The 17423-nt window shown below is 41.9% G+C and overlaps 1 protein-coding gene across 2 annotated transcripts in view; it reads left to right on the top strand.

Annotated features, from left to right (window-relative positions):
- The first annotated feature begins 566 nt into the window (after positions 1-566).
- SYT6 (synaptotagmin 6) overlaps positions 567-17423 on the top strand; it is a 178520-nt gene continuing 161663 nt past the window's right edge. For both annotated transcript variants that reach the window (XM_070745666.1, XM_070745665.1), the window contains exon 1: positions 567-711. In XM_070745666.1, coding sequence (XP_070601767.1) covers positions 567-711 — 145 coding nt within the window. The remainder of the gene's footprint in view (positions 712-17423) is intronic.

The following is a 17423-nucleotide window of genomic DNA, read 5'->3' as shown; positions in this document are numbered from 1 at the left end:
AGGGCTGCAATAAGCCAATAAATAAAACTTGTTTTCTGCCTCGTGCTGGAAGCAGCCGGTGTAGCAACCAATGGTATTGCTCAGCTTCCTTTCGCTGTTGTGACAAGCCATTCTGCTGTGCTGTAAGATTTCAGTGCCACCCCCCCACCCTGAACATTACCACAAAGAGCTGCACTTTTTTTTTTAACATCAGGTCCCTGGAAGTACCTCCTCTGCTACCTGAAAAACACAGCACTAAAAGGGTTAAAAAAGCTTCTCTGAAACATGCAGGGAGGAAATCAGACTGAATTGGGGAGGAGGATTACTTGTGCAGCACACGCCTTGTCAGTAAGTACGGCTCTCAGCTCTCGGATGCAACGAGACAGTCGGAAGGCAGTGGGCAGCATCACTGGCCCCTGACCAAGCCAGCATCCCTTGAGTTGGCTCTGGATAGGGAGGCACTGCAATGGCACCAGTAGGCTAGTGGCGTCCTGGGATATATGTGACCCTGTTGCTGTGATTCTGCCATCCCACTGTAGCCTTTGCTAGTCACTCAGGGAGCAGGCAAAGGGAGATGCAGTTTGGAAATGAGTGCTGCTAAGCAGGAGACCCAGTGTCAGACGGCCGCACGAATTGTCACTGACCTATGTCGCCAGAAGAGCCTGCCCCAGCTGGACCTGGAAACCTGCAAAGAATTTCTCCTCTTTCCCGACTTGAATGGCCCAGAGCCAGGTACAGTACCCCCTGTTCCACAGGGAAGGACTTTTATCTCTTTGACTTGCATTCAAATGACAATCTGAGACAAGCTTTCCTCCCCTTCCCCAATAATGTGAGCCTTATGCCAATGTCCTGTTTACCACTTTAGAGCAGCCTTTGGTCTTCAAAAGCAGGCAGGTGCTGCTGTGTTTCTTGCAGAGATGTATTGCCAGGGAGTCGGAAGAAACCTGTTGAAAACAAGTTCTCTAAGTAATGCAGAGGGAGGAGGGGAAAGGGAGAGTGTGTGATACGAGGAGGAATCCAAACGGTCGTGTTGGGGAAATAAACACCCTTTCTGGCATCAAAGCTGCACCATAAAAACAAAAAGCAAGCAAGCAGGCAAGCAAAACACCATGTGACCTTTGTTGCCAAGAATAAAGTAATATTAAAAAAAAAAACCTGGAGTGGGATGGGAAAAAGCAGTAGCTATAGTTCCAGCCTGTTGAAAAAAGAAGAAAAGAGTAAATTTTTAAAATGTACATCTCAAGAAAAACATAATCGATTGATGATTTGACTCCCCCATAATTAAATAAGAAAAAAAATCATTTATGAATTGATATTTAAAAAATGTTATTTATGAATGAACTCAGAGGAAGGTGTTATTGCATTGTTTCTAAAAGCTAATTAACATCCGAGTTTTAAACTCTGAGATTGAAGAGGAGTTAACTTTCCAAACATGATGGCAAGTTAAAACAATGAAAGGTTTTCTTTTTCTTCCCATACCAGACTATTATATTCTTAGCACAGTTGTTCCCCAGAAAGCATATTAGGATAGCTTTAAAGTTACATGGAATGACATGGGAGGCTATAGCTATTAAAAGCTATTAGCCATGATAGCTGAATAATGTTTTAGTCTATAGGCTATATCTTTCATTCCTGGAGTATTTAGACAAACCATAAAGGCTAATACCTTCATAGCACACTCTGTTTATGACGTTCCCTGAGGGAATCTAACTACTACTATAATCTGAATCAGTTAACTTCATCTGGAAGAGCTGTTGCTTCAGTTCTTGAAGCAACATTTTCCTTTGTGTCTTGAAAATTGTATATAAAAGTGATTACTAGTGCCCATTTACCCCATGGAATTTCAGTGCCATTTCTAGCTATAGCTGGGAGGGTTTAGCTGTTGAAGTATTTGTTGTCACAGCACCAGCACAAATATATCTGAATCAGAGTTTCTTGTTGGAGTTGCCTTTGATGTGCCCTTAGGAAAAAATGGTTTCAAAATCGGCAATAATAGACTGGAGGGCAACAAGGCTGATTTCATGAACGGCAAATCTTTATGCCGCTTGATGGCTTATTCTATTTTTCCTCAACAAATTGGTTCCAGGTTTTATTAGAGGTTGATTTCCTATGATTCCAGGAACGAAGATTAATTTCTTAGACAGGTGTGCTCACACCTTTCTCAGGCTCCAGGTATTCAGGATTGCTTAAGCTATATTTTATTCTCTAGTGGCAGATTTGTAGTTAACCGATACTGTTTCCCCCCTGCTTCATACTGTGTAAGGTGAATTTGGCATTTAGAACAGCCATGCCATGGTACATTAAAAAAAGACATTTCTGTAACAAGTGTTTTCTGTACAAATTTACACACCAAAGGTTTTAGGAAAACTTCATAAACTTTTTTATTCAGAACTGCTGACCTAACGCTAACTTCTCAATAGAATTTCAGGCCAGCTGCTAGATTAGATAGGATAGGATGGATGTGTGATTACAGCAGGAATACCATATCATTGCTCAGGTTTATACTGGACATGGTTTTTGCTGTACAGCAGAATTCATTCTGTTATTCTCAGCGTATCACAAAGTTTTATTTATTTTATTTTATTTATTCATTTGTCCAATACACAAATACATAGGAAGAAAAATAGACATGTAGTAATATATATAAGGGTAAAGTGAACTTAGAGGAGAGGATATATGAAAGGAAGAGAATATATATGATAGGTGAAAGAGAGGAAAGACAATTGGACAGGGGACGAAAGGCACACCAGTGCACTTATGTATGTCCCTTACTGGCCTCTTAGGAACCTGGAGAGGTCAATTGTGGAGAGTCTAAGGGAGAAATGTTGGGGGTTAGGGGTTGACACAATTGAGTCCAGCAATGAGTTCCACGCTTCGATAACTCGATTGTTGAAATCATATTTTTTACAGTCAAGTTTGGAGCAGTTCGTATTAAGTTTGAATCTGTTGCGTGCTCTTGTGTTGTTGCGGTTGAAAGTACCTTGATTATGATGAGCTAACCATCAAATGAGTGCGCAGTTCAGTGATTTAGTAGTTGCTATGAAGTTCATAATTCCCTTTCTAAGAATATCAACCTGTCCTTGAATAACTGGTATCTGAGTTGCACTGAGTCTATACCACTTCTATAGTATATTCTGGAGAAGAGTCTTTTATTATAATTATAAACTGAACCAAGATCAATTTGCCCCGATCTGTGTTTTTGCAGCGTATAGGGGAGTCTCAATAAGTTGGAGAGGAGCCAATTCTGCTATGAAAAAAAAATGCTTGGGTCATGTATAATTTATCTGAGAATGAAACTTGTGAAACTGGGTGATATGGAGACTGGCACAGGATCTTAAAAATAATTGACTTTCCTTGGAGAAATCTGGAATTTGCATAACAAATGACCTCATATTTTTAGAGTCCAGTTCAGTATCCAAACTGTATTCCAAGTGGCATCATTGGAGAATGATAAAGCTTCTATGCTTTTTTTCATGCCTGTAAGCGAATGAACTCACTCCAATTTGCCTCAACTCCTTGCCTTCATTCAAACTTTACCTGAAATGCAGCAATATTCACTGGTGTTGAAAGATTTCATTCTAATCTCCAGAGATACTAAGGGCCCAAATATTTTATATTATATGAATCAAGAGTCGCAGTGGTGCGGTGGTTAGAATGCAGGTCTGCAGGCTACTTCTGCTGACTGCCATCTGCCTGCAATTTGGCAGATCGAATCTCACCAGGCTCAAGGTTGACTCAGCCTTCCATCCTTCTGAGTTGGGTAAAATGGGGGCAGTATGTAGAGGGCTGAGAAGCACTGTGAAGCGGTATATAAGTCTAAGTATTATTGCTATCATGGTAGGAATTCAGACCACTGACTGAATCAGAGAGACATAAGTCTACGGAGAGGGGCGGCATACAAATTTAATAAATGAATGAATGAATGAATAAATAAATAAATAAATATTACATTCTCCATGTTCTTTGTTTCAGTATTTATCCTGCCAAGCAATATAAATAATAAGAATAATGCAGTAACTGATTTTAGAATTCAACTCAGGCTTAACAATTGTCAGAACTCAGGCTTAACAATTGTCAGTAAAAAACCAAAAATGTTTGGATTGTGGACTTGCATATAGAGGAACAGAAGAAAAAGAACTGGAGAAGATAACAAGGTCCTGCAACTGTGGCAAAAGAAAGCAAAGGTAGTACAATAGTAATAGGCACCTTGGGTGGAATCCAGTGATGGGCTACCAAAATTTTTACTACCACACCGTACGCGTGGCTTATGCATTTTGTTTCAACATCTTTCAGTGCAAATTGGGTGCTCTGGGTTTCAGCTCCAAATTTTGCTACCAGAACTGCGTTCCTGACCGTTCCTGTAGGAGCCCATCACTGGTGCAATCCCAAAACAATTGGAGCACCACTTGAGCACAATTGGCATTGACAAATTCAACATTTGTCAATTGCAAAAAGCAGCTTTAATGGGAACAGCTTACATCCTGCAGTGATATCTGTAACACCATCAAACATCCATATCTGCATATCCTAGGTCAGTGATGGAGAACCTTTTTTTCCTCAGGTGCCAAAAAGAGTGTGCATTTGCGCTATTGCGCATGTGTGAATGCCCACACCCATAATGCAATGCCTGGGGAGGGCGAAAACACCTTCCCCCACCCCCTGGAGGCCCTCTGGAAGCTGGAAATGGACTGTTTCCCAACTTCTGATGGGCCTAATAGGTACGTGTTTCACCCTTCCCAGGCTCCAAAGGCTTCCCTGGAGCCGGGGGAGGGTAAAAATTCCCTCCTCAATCCCCCAGAGGCTCTCTGGAAGCCAAAAACACCCTGCCAGAGCCTCTGTGTGAGCCAAAAATCAACTGGCCGGCACACCCATGCATGTTGGAACTGAGCTAGGGCAATGGTTCGCATGGCAGCAGATATGACTTCACGTGCCACCTGTGGATACACACACACACCCACACACACAAAACTTTATTTTTAAGATCCCTGACTCCCAAATGCAGGGAGTGACTTGGAATTCTGAAGGAGACAAGCGGTTCAAAAAAATGTGAAAAATAAATAAATAAAATCGATAACACACCAGAGCAGGGATTGCATAAAAGTGTGATTTGTAAGTGTGATTTGCACAAGATGACATTCTTTAATTGACAGAACCCAGGCACACCATGCTGAATTGAACCAGATGGGCAGAAGCCACTGGAATTAAGTAAAGTGCAATGATTAATTAAAAGCAATAACATTAAAGTTATTACTCCCTCGTCCATTAAAATTACACTCACCTTCCAATGTGTGTGCGTATTCAGCATATAGACTGAATAAAGAAGGAGCAAATGTAGTTTTATTTCACTCCTTTGCCAACCTAGATCTAATCTCTTTCACCATGTTCTATCAAAACTCTGGTTTTCTATTTAGAATAGAATAACAGAGTTGGAAGGGTCCTCAGAAGTCTTCTACTCCAACCCCCTGCTTAAGCAGGAAGTCCTACACCACTTCAGACAAATGGTTAGCCAACATCTTCTTAAAAACCTCCAGTGTGGGAGCATTCACAACTTCTGGAGGCAAGTTGCTCCACTGATTAATTGTATTAACTGTCAGTAAATTTCTTCTTAGTTCTAAGTTGCTTCTTTCCTTGATTAGTTTTCACTCTTTTTGTTCTACCCTTTGGTCCTTTGGATAATAGGTTGACTCCCTCTTCTTTGTGGCAACCCTTGAGATATTGGAACATTGCTACCATTTCTCACCTAGTCCTTGTTTTCATTACATTAGACATACCCAGTTCCTGCAATCATTCTTCATATGTTTTCGCCTCTATTTCCCTAATCATCTTTGTTGCTCTTTTCTGTACTCTTTCTAGAGTCTCAACATCCTTTTTACATTGTGGCAACAAAAAATGAATGCAATATTCCAAGTGTGGCCTTAGCAAGGCATTATAAAGTCGTATTAACACTTCACGTGATCTTGATTCTATCCCTCTTTTAATGCAGCCTAGAATTGTATTGGCTTTTTTTGGCACTGCTGGCTCATATTTAAATGGTTGTTCATTAGGATTCCATGATCCGTCTCACAGTTACTACTGTTGAGCAATGTACCACATATACTCTACCCGTGCGTTTTGTTTTTCTTGCCTAAATGTGGAACCTTACTTTTTCACCATTGAATTTCATCTTGTTACAAAGCACCCAGTTATCAAGTTTGTCAAGATCCTTCTGTATCTTGAGCCTACATTCTGGAGTGATGACTATTTCTGGCAATTTGATGTCATCTGCAACTTTGATGAGTTCCCCATCTATCCCATCGTCCAAGTCATTGATGAAGATACAGTAGTCCCTCGCTATATCGTGCTTCACCTACTGCGGCTTCACTTCATCGCGGGTTTTCAAGAAATATTAATGAGAAAAATCATTCACGGATCTTCGCTGGTTAGCGGGTTTCTGAGGAAGTCGATCGGCAGATTTAAACAGCCCGCGGAACTCGATCGGCAGGTTTTTTAAAAAAAATATATCTAAAATTGTAAATACTGTATTTAAATACTGTATCTAAAATAAATATTGTGTGGGAAGGGTTTATAAACACTTAAAACAATGAAAACTTACCAAACAATTACAATATAAATACTTAAATAAGTACTATCAGTCGATAAATTCCCCATCGCGGATTTCACCTATCGCGGCCGGGTCTGGAACATAACACCAGCGATAGGTGAGGTCTTACTGTATTGAAGTGTACTGGGCCTAAAACAGAGCCTTGGGGTACTCTACTGCATACTTCCCTCCATGTAGATGCAGTTCCATTGAGCACTACACGTTGAGTGCAGTTGGTCAGCCAGTTTCATATCCATCTGATAGTGTTGCTGTATAACCCAAATGGATGCAGTTCCATTGAACACTACTTGTTGAGTAAGGTTGGTCAGCCAATTTCATTTTGTGCACAATAAGATGTTCTGGGATTTCCATTTTCCTAAGCACATTCCTCAGCTTGGTATGGTTGACATAATCAAAGACTTATAATCAAAGTAGCATAAATTGATTTCTTTTGAGTGTCCTTTGGCATTCTTAATTATCTAATATGCATTAGTGATGACATTCATCCACCTTTTCCAATATGAGTTTGAATGATGATTGAGACTCTCCTTTTGGGATTTTAATCTGCACGATTTATTTTGTTAGTATGCTAAATTAAGGAAATTGTACAATAATTGTATACTACTATGGATATTCTATCAATTCTTGTAGCTTCCAATTTGGCAATAACCTGAATGTTGATCTAACTTTATCTTCTACTGTAAATGAGAATATCTTGTAATATCTCTACTGTGCAGAATTTCAATAAACTCTTTCAGTCTTTTTTTCCTTGGCATAAATACTTGTTCAACATACTAATGCAAAATTAGAATCTTTTTCTGAGTTTGAATTTTTTTTGAAAGACTTTCCTTGTTCTTTCATGTTTGTTTTACTCATTTATGTCTTCACAGATGTAATTTTAATACTGTACAATTTTTTGTCTCTTCTAACAGCTCTCTGAAATTCTTTCTTAGGTTTGCTTCTAGGTCTTGCATTTTTCTTTCTTTCTTGGACAATTTATTAATTGCTCTATCATCCAGTTTGCTGTTGTTTTTTGGTTTGGTAATATCTTTTTACATTCATTCTCGACAATTTTCTGATTTAATTCCAAGTTATTCTAGTTCCCTGTTAAGGAGGTTCAGGAATTCAAAATGATTTCCGATACTCTCTTTGAAAATGGTAGGCATCATGATCATACTGTGGAAACTGATTGGCTTTGTTCTTCGGCTTTAACTTGAGTTTTCTCACATATAAACAGTTTGTAATCTGTCCTTACTCACATCTTTGCTGTTATGTCAAAATCGTTCCACCTCCTTGTACCAATAATTTAATCAATTTCATTTCTGCATTTTCCTTCAGATGTATAGATATTGATTTTGTTGTTTGAATACTTTGTTAGCAATGAAAAGACATTGGTGACATTGTTGGTGAATTTATGCTTCCTAGACCAGTGGTCACCAACTGGTGGTCTGCAGACCACTGGTGGTCCACGATAAAATGTTGGTGGTCTGCAATGCACTCAGGTGAAGGACCACCTCTGGGGTGACTGATGGGCCAGTCCTGTGACAAGAGCTCTGGAATATGAGACCAGCCAGGCAGCTCATGATGGGGCTGGAAGTCTTCACCATTGAGGAAGGTATGTGCAACTTGCAACATGCAAGGAGTAGCACAACTTTTGCCGGCTGGAATGAGGAAATACTGCTGTTGCAGTAAGGGGGGCTGGAGGTGCAGGTGGGCCTAAGCAATGGCTGTCAGCAACCCATGGCTCTTAAACTCCACTGCTGTGACTCCCTGTTGGCTGAACCCACCAGTGGCTGGCCCCACTCTCACCCTCCCCTCTTGCAGTGCCTTGTGCAGCACAGGTAAATTTAGCACACTTCACAATGAGGGAGATGGTGTTCCCTCCTCTTCCTGGAGCCCATTATAACACAAAGCATCAGCCACAGCTGGGTTGGGTCAGTGTCTTGGGGTGGAAAGTAGGTCGTGCATCTCCCCGAGTGACTGAGGTGCATTCAGTACCAACAAAAACCAAAGAAGTTCCTGTGAGACCCAGAGTGCACCAAAGAATCAGAATGCAAGTGAGAAAGAGAAAGAGAAACACATAGAGAGAGAGAGAGAGAAAGTCAGACAGACGGATGAGAGAAAGAGAAAGAGAGAAAGAGAGAGAAAGGGACAGAGAGAGAAAGAGAGATATGTATGTGAGAGAGAGACAAAGAGAGAGAGAAAGAGAGATGAGAGGGAGAGGGAGAGGGAGAGGGAGAGAAGAAAGCGAGATAAAGAAAGAGATGAGAGGGAAAATAGAGACAGAAATAGAGAAAGAGAGCAAGAGTGAGATCGCAAGAGCACTGGATTCATAGTAGTGGTCTGCTAATTTAAATTACTAAATTCATAATTTAAAATTATGAATGTAGTGATCCCTGAGGTCCAAAAGGTTGGTGACCCCTATCCTAGACCATACAGTTCAGTTATGGACTGTAGCTATGCCTTCTTAAGATTTCTAACCTTGGTATTACAATCTCTGATCACAAGTAGCACATTTTGTTCTGTCAAATTCAGATTGAGCTTCACCATAGAACTTGGCAGCTCCCTCATCTTCTGACTCAGTGGTTGGAGTATAAACTTCAATAATTGTCATATTAAAGACATCACGATTGCAAAATCTTATTAATATTATTCAAATAGTGATTGCTCTATCCTTCCTGACAATGAAAGCAAAGCTGTTCCTTATTTTTTTATGTTTTTTAAATTTTAATAGTCTTTACTACTCACAGAATTTATATAATCTTCTGAATCAAAGCATATATAATTCCAGTTTATTTCAATTTGCTGAATCCTGAGATGTTAAAGTGTAGTTGATTTATTGCACTTTTCACTGTGTTGAATTTTCCCATGTTCATGCTTCTTTTATTTAATGTTCCCATATAATTCCAGCTTTGTAGCTTCAAATTTTCTTTTCCTGCATAGCAACACCAGCAATAACTCCCCCTCCAACATCTTTAATCTAGCTGTTCATAAACACCATTATTGTACTCAGAAAGATCCTGATTTCTTTCTGAGCAGCACATTGAATGCCATCTGATCAGAGAGTGCCATCATCTGGTATTATATCCTCAGTCCCTTTATATTGTTTAGCCCTATGCTTTTCTTAGTAAAACACAGGAACAGTTTATTAGCCTTTTCCCATGCAGTACAAAATTCAGTTTTCCGGTTGTCACTAAACTTACCATCTTCAATGTATTTTTATATTGTTGCAGCCCAATAGAGGTGCTTCCATGCTTTAATGGGGCCACTGGGGTGACCTACATGGCTTGGGTTACTCTGCTTGGAGTTTTAACTCTTGGGATACACTCAGTGATGGGTTCTAACTTACTTCATTGCCGATTCATTTAACCCCATGCCACGTGGGTATGCCTTGTCGCCAGTGAAGGGCTACCAAAATTTTTACTACCACACTGTGGGTGTGACTTATGCAGGACACCCTGCATTTTCTTTCAACACCTTTCAGTGCAAATAGGGTGCTCTGGGGTGGAGCTCTATTTTTGCTACCCTACTGCGTCCCCCCCACCTGGGTAGTAGCCCTCCCCTGCTTGTGGCCGTGTATGCACTTTGCACCCGTACACATGCACAGTGCTGAAAAATTCAGAACCCCCCAAAAAATAAGTTTGCGCCCACATGCACAGTGTCAGAAATGTCAGTGTCTGTGCATGTTCAGAAGAAAATTTATTTAAACAAAAATTCAAAAAATTCAAAAAAATAGATGTCAAAATCCACGAACCGGCACTGACCAAACCGGATTTGTGACATCATTGTGACATCACCAGAGGGTATTACCAGTTTGGACGAACCGATCCAAACCGGGAGAAAGCCACTCCTGGATACATTCCCTAACTATCTCCCAGAACCCTTCTCACTACAGGTAATCACGACTTACACCACAATTGAGCCGCAAATTTCCCTTTCTAAACAATGCAGTTGTTAAGCGATTTGTGCCAGTTTTTAAATGTGGTTGTTAAGTGAATCTGGTTTCCCCTATTGACATTGCTTATTGGAGGCTGGTTGGGAAGGTTACAAACGATGATCATATTGACCACATAACAGCACCCAATTTTATGACCTTTATTAGAGTAGTTGTTAAGTGAGCCTATTGTTTTCAATAGGCAGGTTTTTTTTTTTTTTTAACCATAAACCAGAAATAAAAGCTAGTTGGGGGCAATTATTTTGTAAATTGCAGTCATGTGACCCTGGGATCCTAAAGGGTCAATTGCTGAACACCCCAAAATGATAATGTGACTGCAAACCCATATATTAAGTGTTCTGCCGGCATGTTTCAACCGCCCGTAATTACAGGGTAATTAGTCCAGGAAGACATACACCACATGATAAAAGGAAAACCAAAGTTTTTATAAACAGAAAAATAGAAACAGCTCCCTTTTTAAATGTCAAAGGAATTTTCTGGTACACACAAGACACAGGTTAAATGCAATCCAATTGCTCACCCAATAACTGGGAAATTGAGACCAATTCTAAAGTCCAGGGAGTCCACCCAAAATCTTGAACAGCACAAAAACCATGATCTTGATGAAACAATGAATCAGATAAACTGCCATGAGGCTAAAACACCAGGTTGCATTTTTATCTGTAGCACTAATTACAGCAGCCCCACCCAACCACAGGTGGCCTCATTTTCTCTTGTAATAATCCTTCAGTGGTTGTCTCCTATGCATCACTCTACACATGCGTGGATGTGTCATTAATTCTTGTTCAGAATCCAAGGATCATACAGATGATTGATCTCCTCCTGGGCTGTCTGCCAAACTCCCCTCTTCCCTGTCACTCACGCTTCCTTGGTCAGAGGAGCCTTCATCGGCAGATTCCATCGGGAGCAAAACAGGCCTGTGGCATGTGGATGTTTCCCCCACATCCACCTGCACATTCCTTGGGGTAGGAGCTGGGCCGGAGCTAACCACAACAATTAAGTAGCCCTGTAACTTTGAACAATCACTGTGTATAATATCGGGATGTTTACAAACAATAAAATGAGGTTCTATGTTATGTTGAAATTTATTTTTCTATAATAAAATTTATCCTCCCCAATTATTCCTTTATTAGTTATGTAGAGCAGCGTTTCCCAACCGGTGTGCCGCGGCACACTGGTGTGCCGCGAGACATGGTCAGGTGTGCCGTGACGCTCCCCGCCCGATCTGCCCCCTCTCCTCCTCTGCCGCCCCCTGCCTTGGGGCGCGACTTCTCTCGCGGCGGCTGCGGCTTCAGCTCCTTGGGACAAAAGCGCTCCCAGCCAGGGGGCTGCGAGAGGGACGGGGCGGGGAAGGGAAGAGCGGGAGACCCCCAGACAGAACGGCTGAGGGGAAGGAAAGATAGAAGGAGGGAGGGATTGAGAAGCGAAGTCAGGGAGGGCTGAGAGAAAAGGGGAGCGGTGCACGCGCGAGAGGGGGGGGCGGGCATTACTGAAACGAACGGAGAAAGCCCTCTCTCGCAGCGAAAGCGCTCCCAGCCAGGGGGCTGCGAGAGAGGGCTTTCTCCATCCGTTTCAGTAATGCCCGCCCCCCCTCTCTCGCGTGCGCCGCTCCCCTTTTCTCTCAGCCCTCCCTGGCTTCGCTTCTCAATCCCTCCCTCCTTCTGTCTTTCCTTCCCCTCAGAAAAGGGGAGTGGCGCGCGCGCGAGGGGGGGGGGCGGGCATTACTGAAACGAACGGAGAAAGCCCTCTCTCGCAGCCCCCTGGCTGGGAGCGCTTTCGCTGCGAGAGAGGGCTTTCTCCGTTCGTTTCAGTAATGCCCGCCCCCCCCCCCTCGCGCGCGCGCCGCTCCCCTTTTCTCTCAGCCCTCCCTGGCTTCGCTTCTCAATCCCTCCCTCCTTCTGTCTTTCCTTCCCCTCAGCCGTTCTGTCTGGGGGCCTCCCGCTCTTCCCTTCCCCGCCTCCCAGACTTTGCCTTTGCCACCCCCACCCCTTTTTGGGTTGGCAAGGAGTCCTTTGCCGCATCCCGCAGTTCGCTGCTCTTTCTCTCTCTCTCTTTCCCGTGAGGTGGGGGAAGGAAAAAAAAAAGCAAAAAAACCCTCAGGCTCGTCCCTTCAGCAGTGAGGGAGGGAAGTCAGAGGGCGAGGGAGCGAGGGAGCGCTCTTGTCCTCGGTGCCCTCTGCAGCGTGCCTTCCTTCTTCTTTGCCGCCACTGAGGGACGGAGAGAAAGATAAAAAGGAAAGAGGGAGGGAGAGATAGAAAGAAAAGAGATAGAAAGGAAAGAGGGAGGGAGGAAAGAGGGAGGGATAGAAAGGAAAGAGGGAGGGAGAGATAGAAAGGAAAGAGGGAGGCAGACAGAGAGAGAGAGAAAGAGAGACATAGCAAGAAAGAGAGAGAAAAAGAAAGAGATAGCAAGAGAGAGAGAAAGAGATAGCAAGAGAGACAGAGAGACAGAGAAAGAGAGAGAAAGAGAGAGAAAGAGACAGAGAGAGAGAAAGAAAGAGATAGCAAGAGAGACAGAGAGAGAGAGAGAAAGAGATAGAAAGAGAGACAGAGAGAGAGACAGAGAGAGAGAGAAAGAGAGAGAGAGAGAAAGAAAGACATAGCAAGAGAGATAGAAAGAGAGAGAATGAAAGAGATAGCAAGAGAGGCAGAGAGAGTAAGGGAGAGAGAAAGACATAGAGGGAGGGAAGGAGGGAGAGAGAAAGAGCAAAAAAGAGAGAAAGAAAGAAAGAAAGAGGGATGGAGAGAGAGAAAGGAAGGAAGGAAGAGAGAAAGAGGGAGGGAGAAATAGAGTGAAATGGAGGAAGAGATTTTTTTTGTCCAAACTTTTCTTTAGCCCCTCCCCCCGCGCGGCCCCCCGCCCCCCCCGTTCAGTGTTCCCCAGGATTTTGAAAATATGAATAATGTGCCGTGGCTCAAAAAAGGTTGGGAAACACTGATGTAGAGAATGTTAATTGAGGTAGGAGTTCCATAGTTCAAATATTAACCTGCTAAATAGTGATCTAATATAAACATATTGTGTATTAATATTTTAAGTTACTAAAATGTTCACTGTAAGTTTAGTAATACATACCTTTGAAATTATTTGTAAAATGTATCTAAATTCATATTCTATAAAGATGACTGTTAGTTACCCCCAAACATATAAAGTTGGGATTATATAAAACTTCTGATTTCCTAGCATTGGTTTCCATTAGTTGTTAACAAAGAAATAAACTGAAAAATAAGATGACTTTCTTATCTAAAATATATAGTTCCTGCCTTACCAAATGTTCTGGTGCATAGTCTACAGAGTAAGATAACCTTTGCATTCTTTTGAACAGAAGTGAAAATACACTTGAGTCTCCAGGGCCAATGGGCTAAAAAGGTGGATACATGCAGTTGGATAATTCCACTAGGCTATTTTCTTCTTTCCAGTTGCTGATAATTTGGCCCCAAGCTAAGAAGAACACAGGGAGACTCCCACAGGTGAATATTGATGATCTTGGAATGCCTGGCTGCACAACTGAACCAGCAGGGTAGAATGAGAATATTTTGTATAATGAGCCAAATGCAACCAATGGAAATTTCTTGGCATCTTTGCTATGATGATAAGAGGCTTCCTTCCATGAAGGTCTAATGCTTTCCTATGTTATCTGAGCCCGCACATCGCATCTCTCCCACCAGCAATTTACCATGTAGAACAGCTGGCAGGCATTCAGTCATAAGTTTGCATTGACTGCCAACATAATAAAGCAGAAAGTGAAGCAAACTAAAGCAAAGCAAGTTAGAAATTTTGAAATATGGTAAAATGTTCTGCATGAGAAAGGAGCAAAACTAGAATTAGGTGACTGAAGTTTGGTCTTAGGTCCATGAAAGGAACAGTATGGATCTATGGTTGTATTGGTGATAATATGGCTGTTAAATGGTATTCTGGTCCTCTTCCTCCTCCCTGTTGTATCAAATTGCTTTTTTAAAAACATAGAAACATAGAAGTCTGATGGCAGAAAAAGACCTCATGGTCCATCTAGTCTGCCCTTATACTATTTTCTGTATTTTATCTTAGGATGGATATATGTTTATCCCAGGCATGTTTAAATTCAGTTACTGTGGATTTATCTACCATGTCTGCTGGAAGTTTGTTCCAAGGATCTACTACTCTTTCAGTAAAATAATATTTTTTGTCATGTTGCTTTTGATCTTTCCTCCAACTAACTTCAGATTGCGTCCCCTTGTTCTTGTGTTCACTTTCCTATTAAAAACACTTCCCTACTGGACCTTATTTAACCCTTTAACATATTTAAATGTTTCGATCATGTCCCCCCTTTTCCTTCTGTCCTCCAGACTGTCTTATTACAGTAACATACAGTCTTATTTTCAGAAGGAAATTCAAAAATTAGAATATCCTGCAAATGTTCATTTATGTCAGTAATGCAACTTAAAAGCTGAAAGGTAGTATATGAGAGAGACTCATTGCATGCAAAGCAAAATAGTTCATGCCATGATTTGTCATAATTGATGATTATGGGGTACAGCTCATAAAACCCCCAAATCCATCCTCTCAGAAAATTAGAATATTAAATGCATTCAATAAAACAAGGATTGTACATAGAACAATATCAGACCTCTGAAAAGTATAAGCATGCTTATGTACTCAGTACTTCGCTTGGGCCCCTTTTACAGCAATTACTGTCTCAATGCGGCGAGCATGGAAGCTATCAGCCTGTGGCATTGCTGAGGTGTTATGGAAGACCAGGATGCTTCAATAGTGGCCTTCAGCTTTATCTGGATTTAACCAAATCATCACAGATTGTGGAAATTTCACACTGGACTTCAAGCATCTTGCAGTGTATGCCTCTCTATTGTTCCTCCATACTCTGGGCCCTTGGTTTCCAAATGAGATGAAAACATTTCCACAGTCCGTACTGATTTGGGGAGTCATGATTTATGTATACCAGGGGTGTCATTTGCTGGTGTTGGTCCACTGTGTTTTATTAAGTCCAGGGTCAACACAGACGTCTACCAGGAGATTTTGTAGCACTTCATGTTTCCTTCTGCTTTATGGGGATGCTGACTTCATTTTTCAGCAGGGCTTGGCACCTGCCCACACTGCCAAAAGCACCAAAACCTGGTTCAATGTCAAAAGGATTACTGTACCTGATTGGCCAGCAAACTCACCTGACCTGAATCCTATAGAGAATCTATGGGGCATTACCAAGAGAAAGATGAGAGACATGAAATCAAACAATGCAGAAGAGCTGAAAGCCATTATTGAAGTATCCTGGTCTTCCATAACACCTTAGCAGTGCCACAGGCTGATAGCTTCCATGCCATGCTGCATTGAGGCAGTAGTTGCTGAAAAAGGGTCCCAAACCAACTACTGAGAACAAGCACGAGTGGTCTCAAACATCTCGGTTCCACAGAACCCGAGAAAATAGGATCTTTTCCGATCCCCAGAAATCTCAGTGTAGCCATTCAAAATCAAGAAACAGTCAAAACGGGCCACATAAGAGTCCCATGTCTCCCCTTGTGGATCAAAAGGGGCGAAAGTCAGCTGTGTAGACATCCTCACTTACTTTCACTGCCACTCTAAATGGCTTTGTGCAGCATGGGATAAAATCCTTGTCGCCAGTATAATAGTCGGAGGCCTCTGGTTGGAACAAGAACCTTTATTTGAACTTACAATACATGCCTTAGGCGGCAGGCACAGGCTTAAACATACACGAAGAACCAGCCTTTAAATACTCCAGGCTGGCTGAGGTAACCACCAATCCACAACAAGTTAGCTTTCCCGCTTTACATTGTAACTGGGCATACGCGTCCAATCAGCACCCTGGATAGAGACACCAATCAGCACAGCTCCCGCAGTCGGCGGTTGTCAAGCAGACACTTCAATATTCATGCTTATACTTTTCAGAAGTCCAATATTGAACTTCTGTACAATCCTTGTTTTATTGATTGCATGTAATATTCTAATTTTCTGAGATAGTGGATTTGGGGTTTTCATGAGCTTTACCCCATAATCGTCACAATTATGACAAATCGTGGCTTGAACTATCTTGCTTTGCACGTAATGAGTCTCTCTCATATATTACATTTCACTTTTTAAGTTGCATTATTGAAATAAATGAACTTTTGTATAATATTCTAATTTTTCACATGTACTATGCTACAAAGTTGACAAAACGTAGTGTTTTTTAAAAATGCAAATAATAACATTTGGTGCAGCAATAAAAATTGTGATATGACCCTAGCCATCTTCCTGTTTCTATTAAAAAAAGTTTGAGATATTTCTTTCATTCCCTCATTTTATTTTTTATTTTTAATACAAAAGTTCTTTCTGACTGAACAGCTTTCAAAGGTGGGAGAAAAAATATATATAAGAAGGCTGTTTCAGTTTATATATTCAACAACTTATACACTTTGCATATTTTCTTCTAGCAGACATGCTCCACTCGAGGCCCTAATGCTGCACATATACCTTCTAATCTTTGGCCTTAGTGCCTAGAGCAGTGTTGGTGAACCTTTTTTTCCTTGGGTGCCAATAGAGTGTGGGCGCATGCTTTTATGCATGCGCGAGTACCTACACCCATAATTCAATGGCCTGGGGAGGGCAAAAACAGCTTCCCCCACCCCCAGGAGGCCCTCTGGAGGCCACAAACAGCCTGTTTCCCAACTTCTGATGGGTTCAGTAGGCTCCTGTTTTGCCCTCCCCAGACTCCAAAGGCTTCCCTGGAGCTGGGGGAGGATAAAAATGCCTTCCTCCATCTCCCTGGAGGCTCTCTGGAAGCCAAAAACGCCCTCCCAGAGCCACCGTGTGAGCCAAAAATCAGCTGGCCAGCACACACCTGCACATTGGAGCTGAGCTAGGGCAACAGCTCAGGTGCCAGCAGATATGGCTCCGCATGCCACCTGTGGCACCCATGCCAGA

Source organism: Erythrolamprus reginae, chromosome 3 (genome assembly GCF_031021105.1).
Source record: "Erythrolamprus reginae isolate rEryReg1 chromosome 3, rEryReg1.hap1, whole genome shotgun sequence".
Lineage (NCBI taxonomy): Eukaryota > Metazoa > Chordata > Lepidosauria > Squamata > Dipsadidae > Erythrolamprus > Erythrolamprus reginae.
This window is presented reverse-complemented; position numbering and strand designations above follow the sequence as displayed.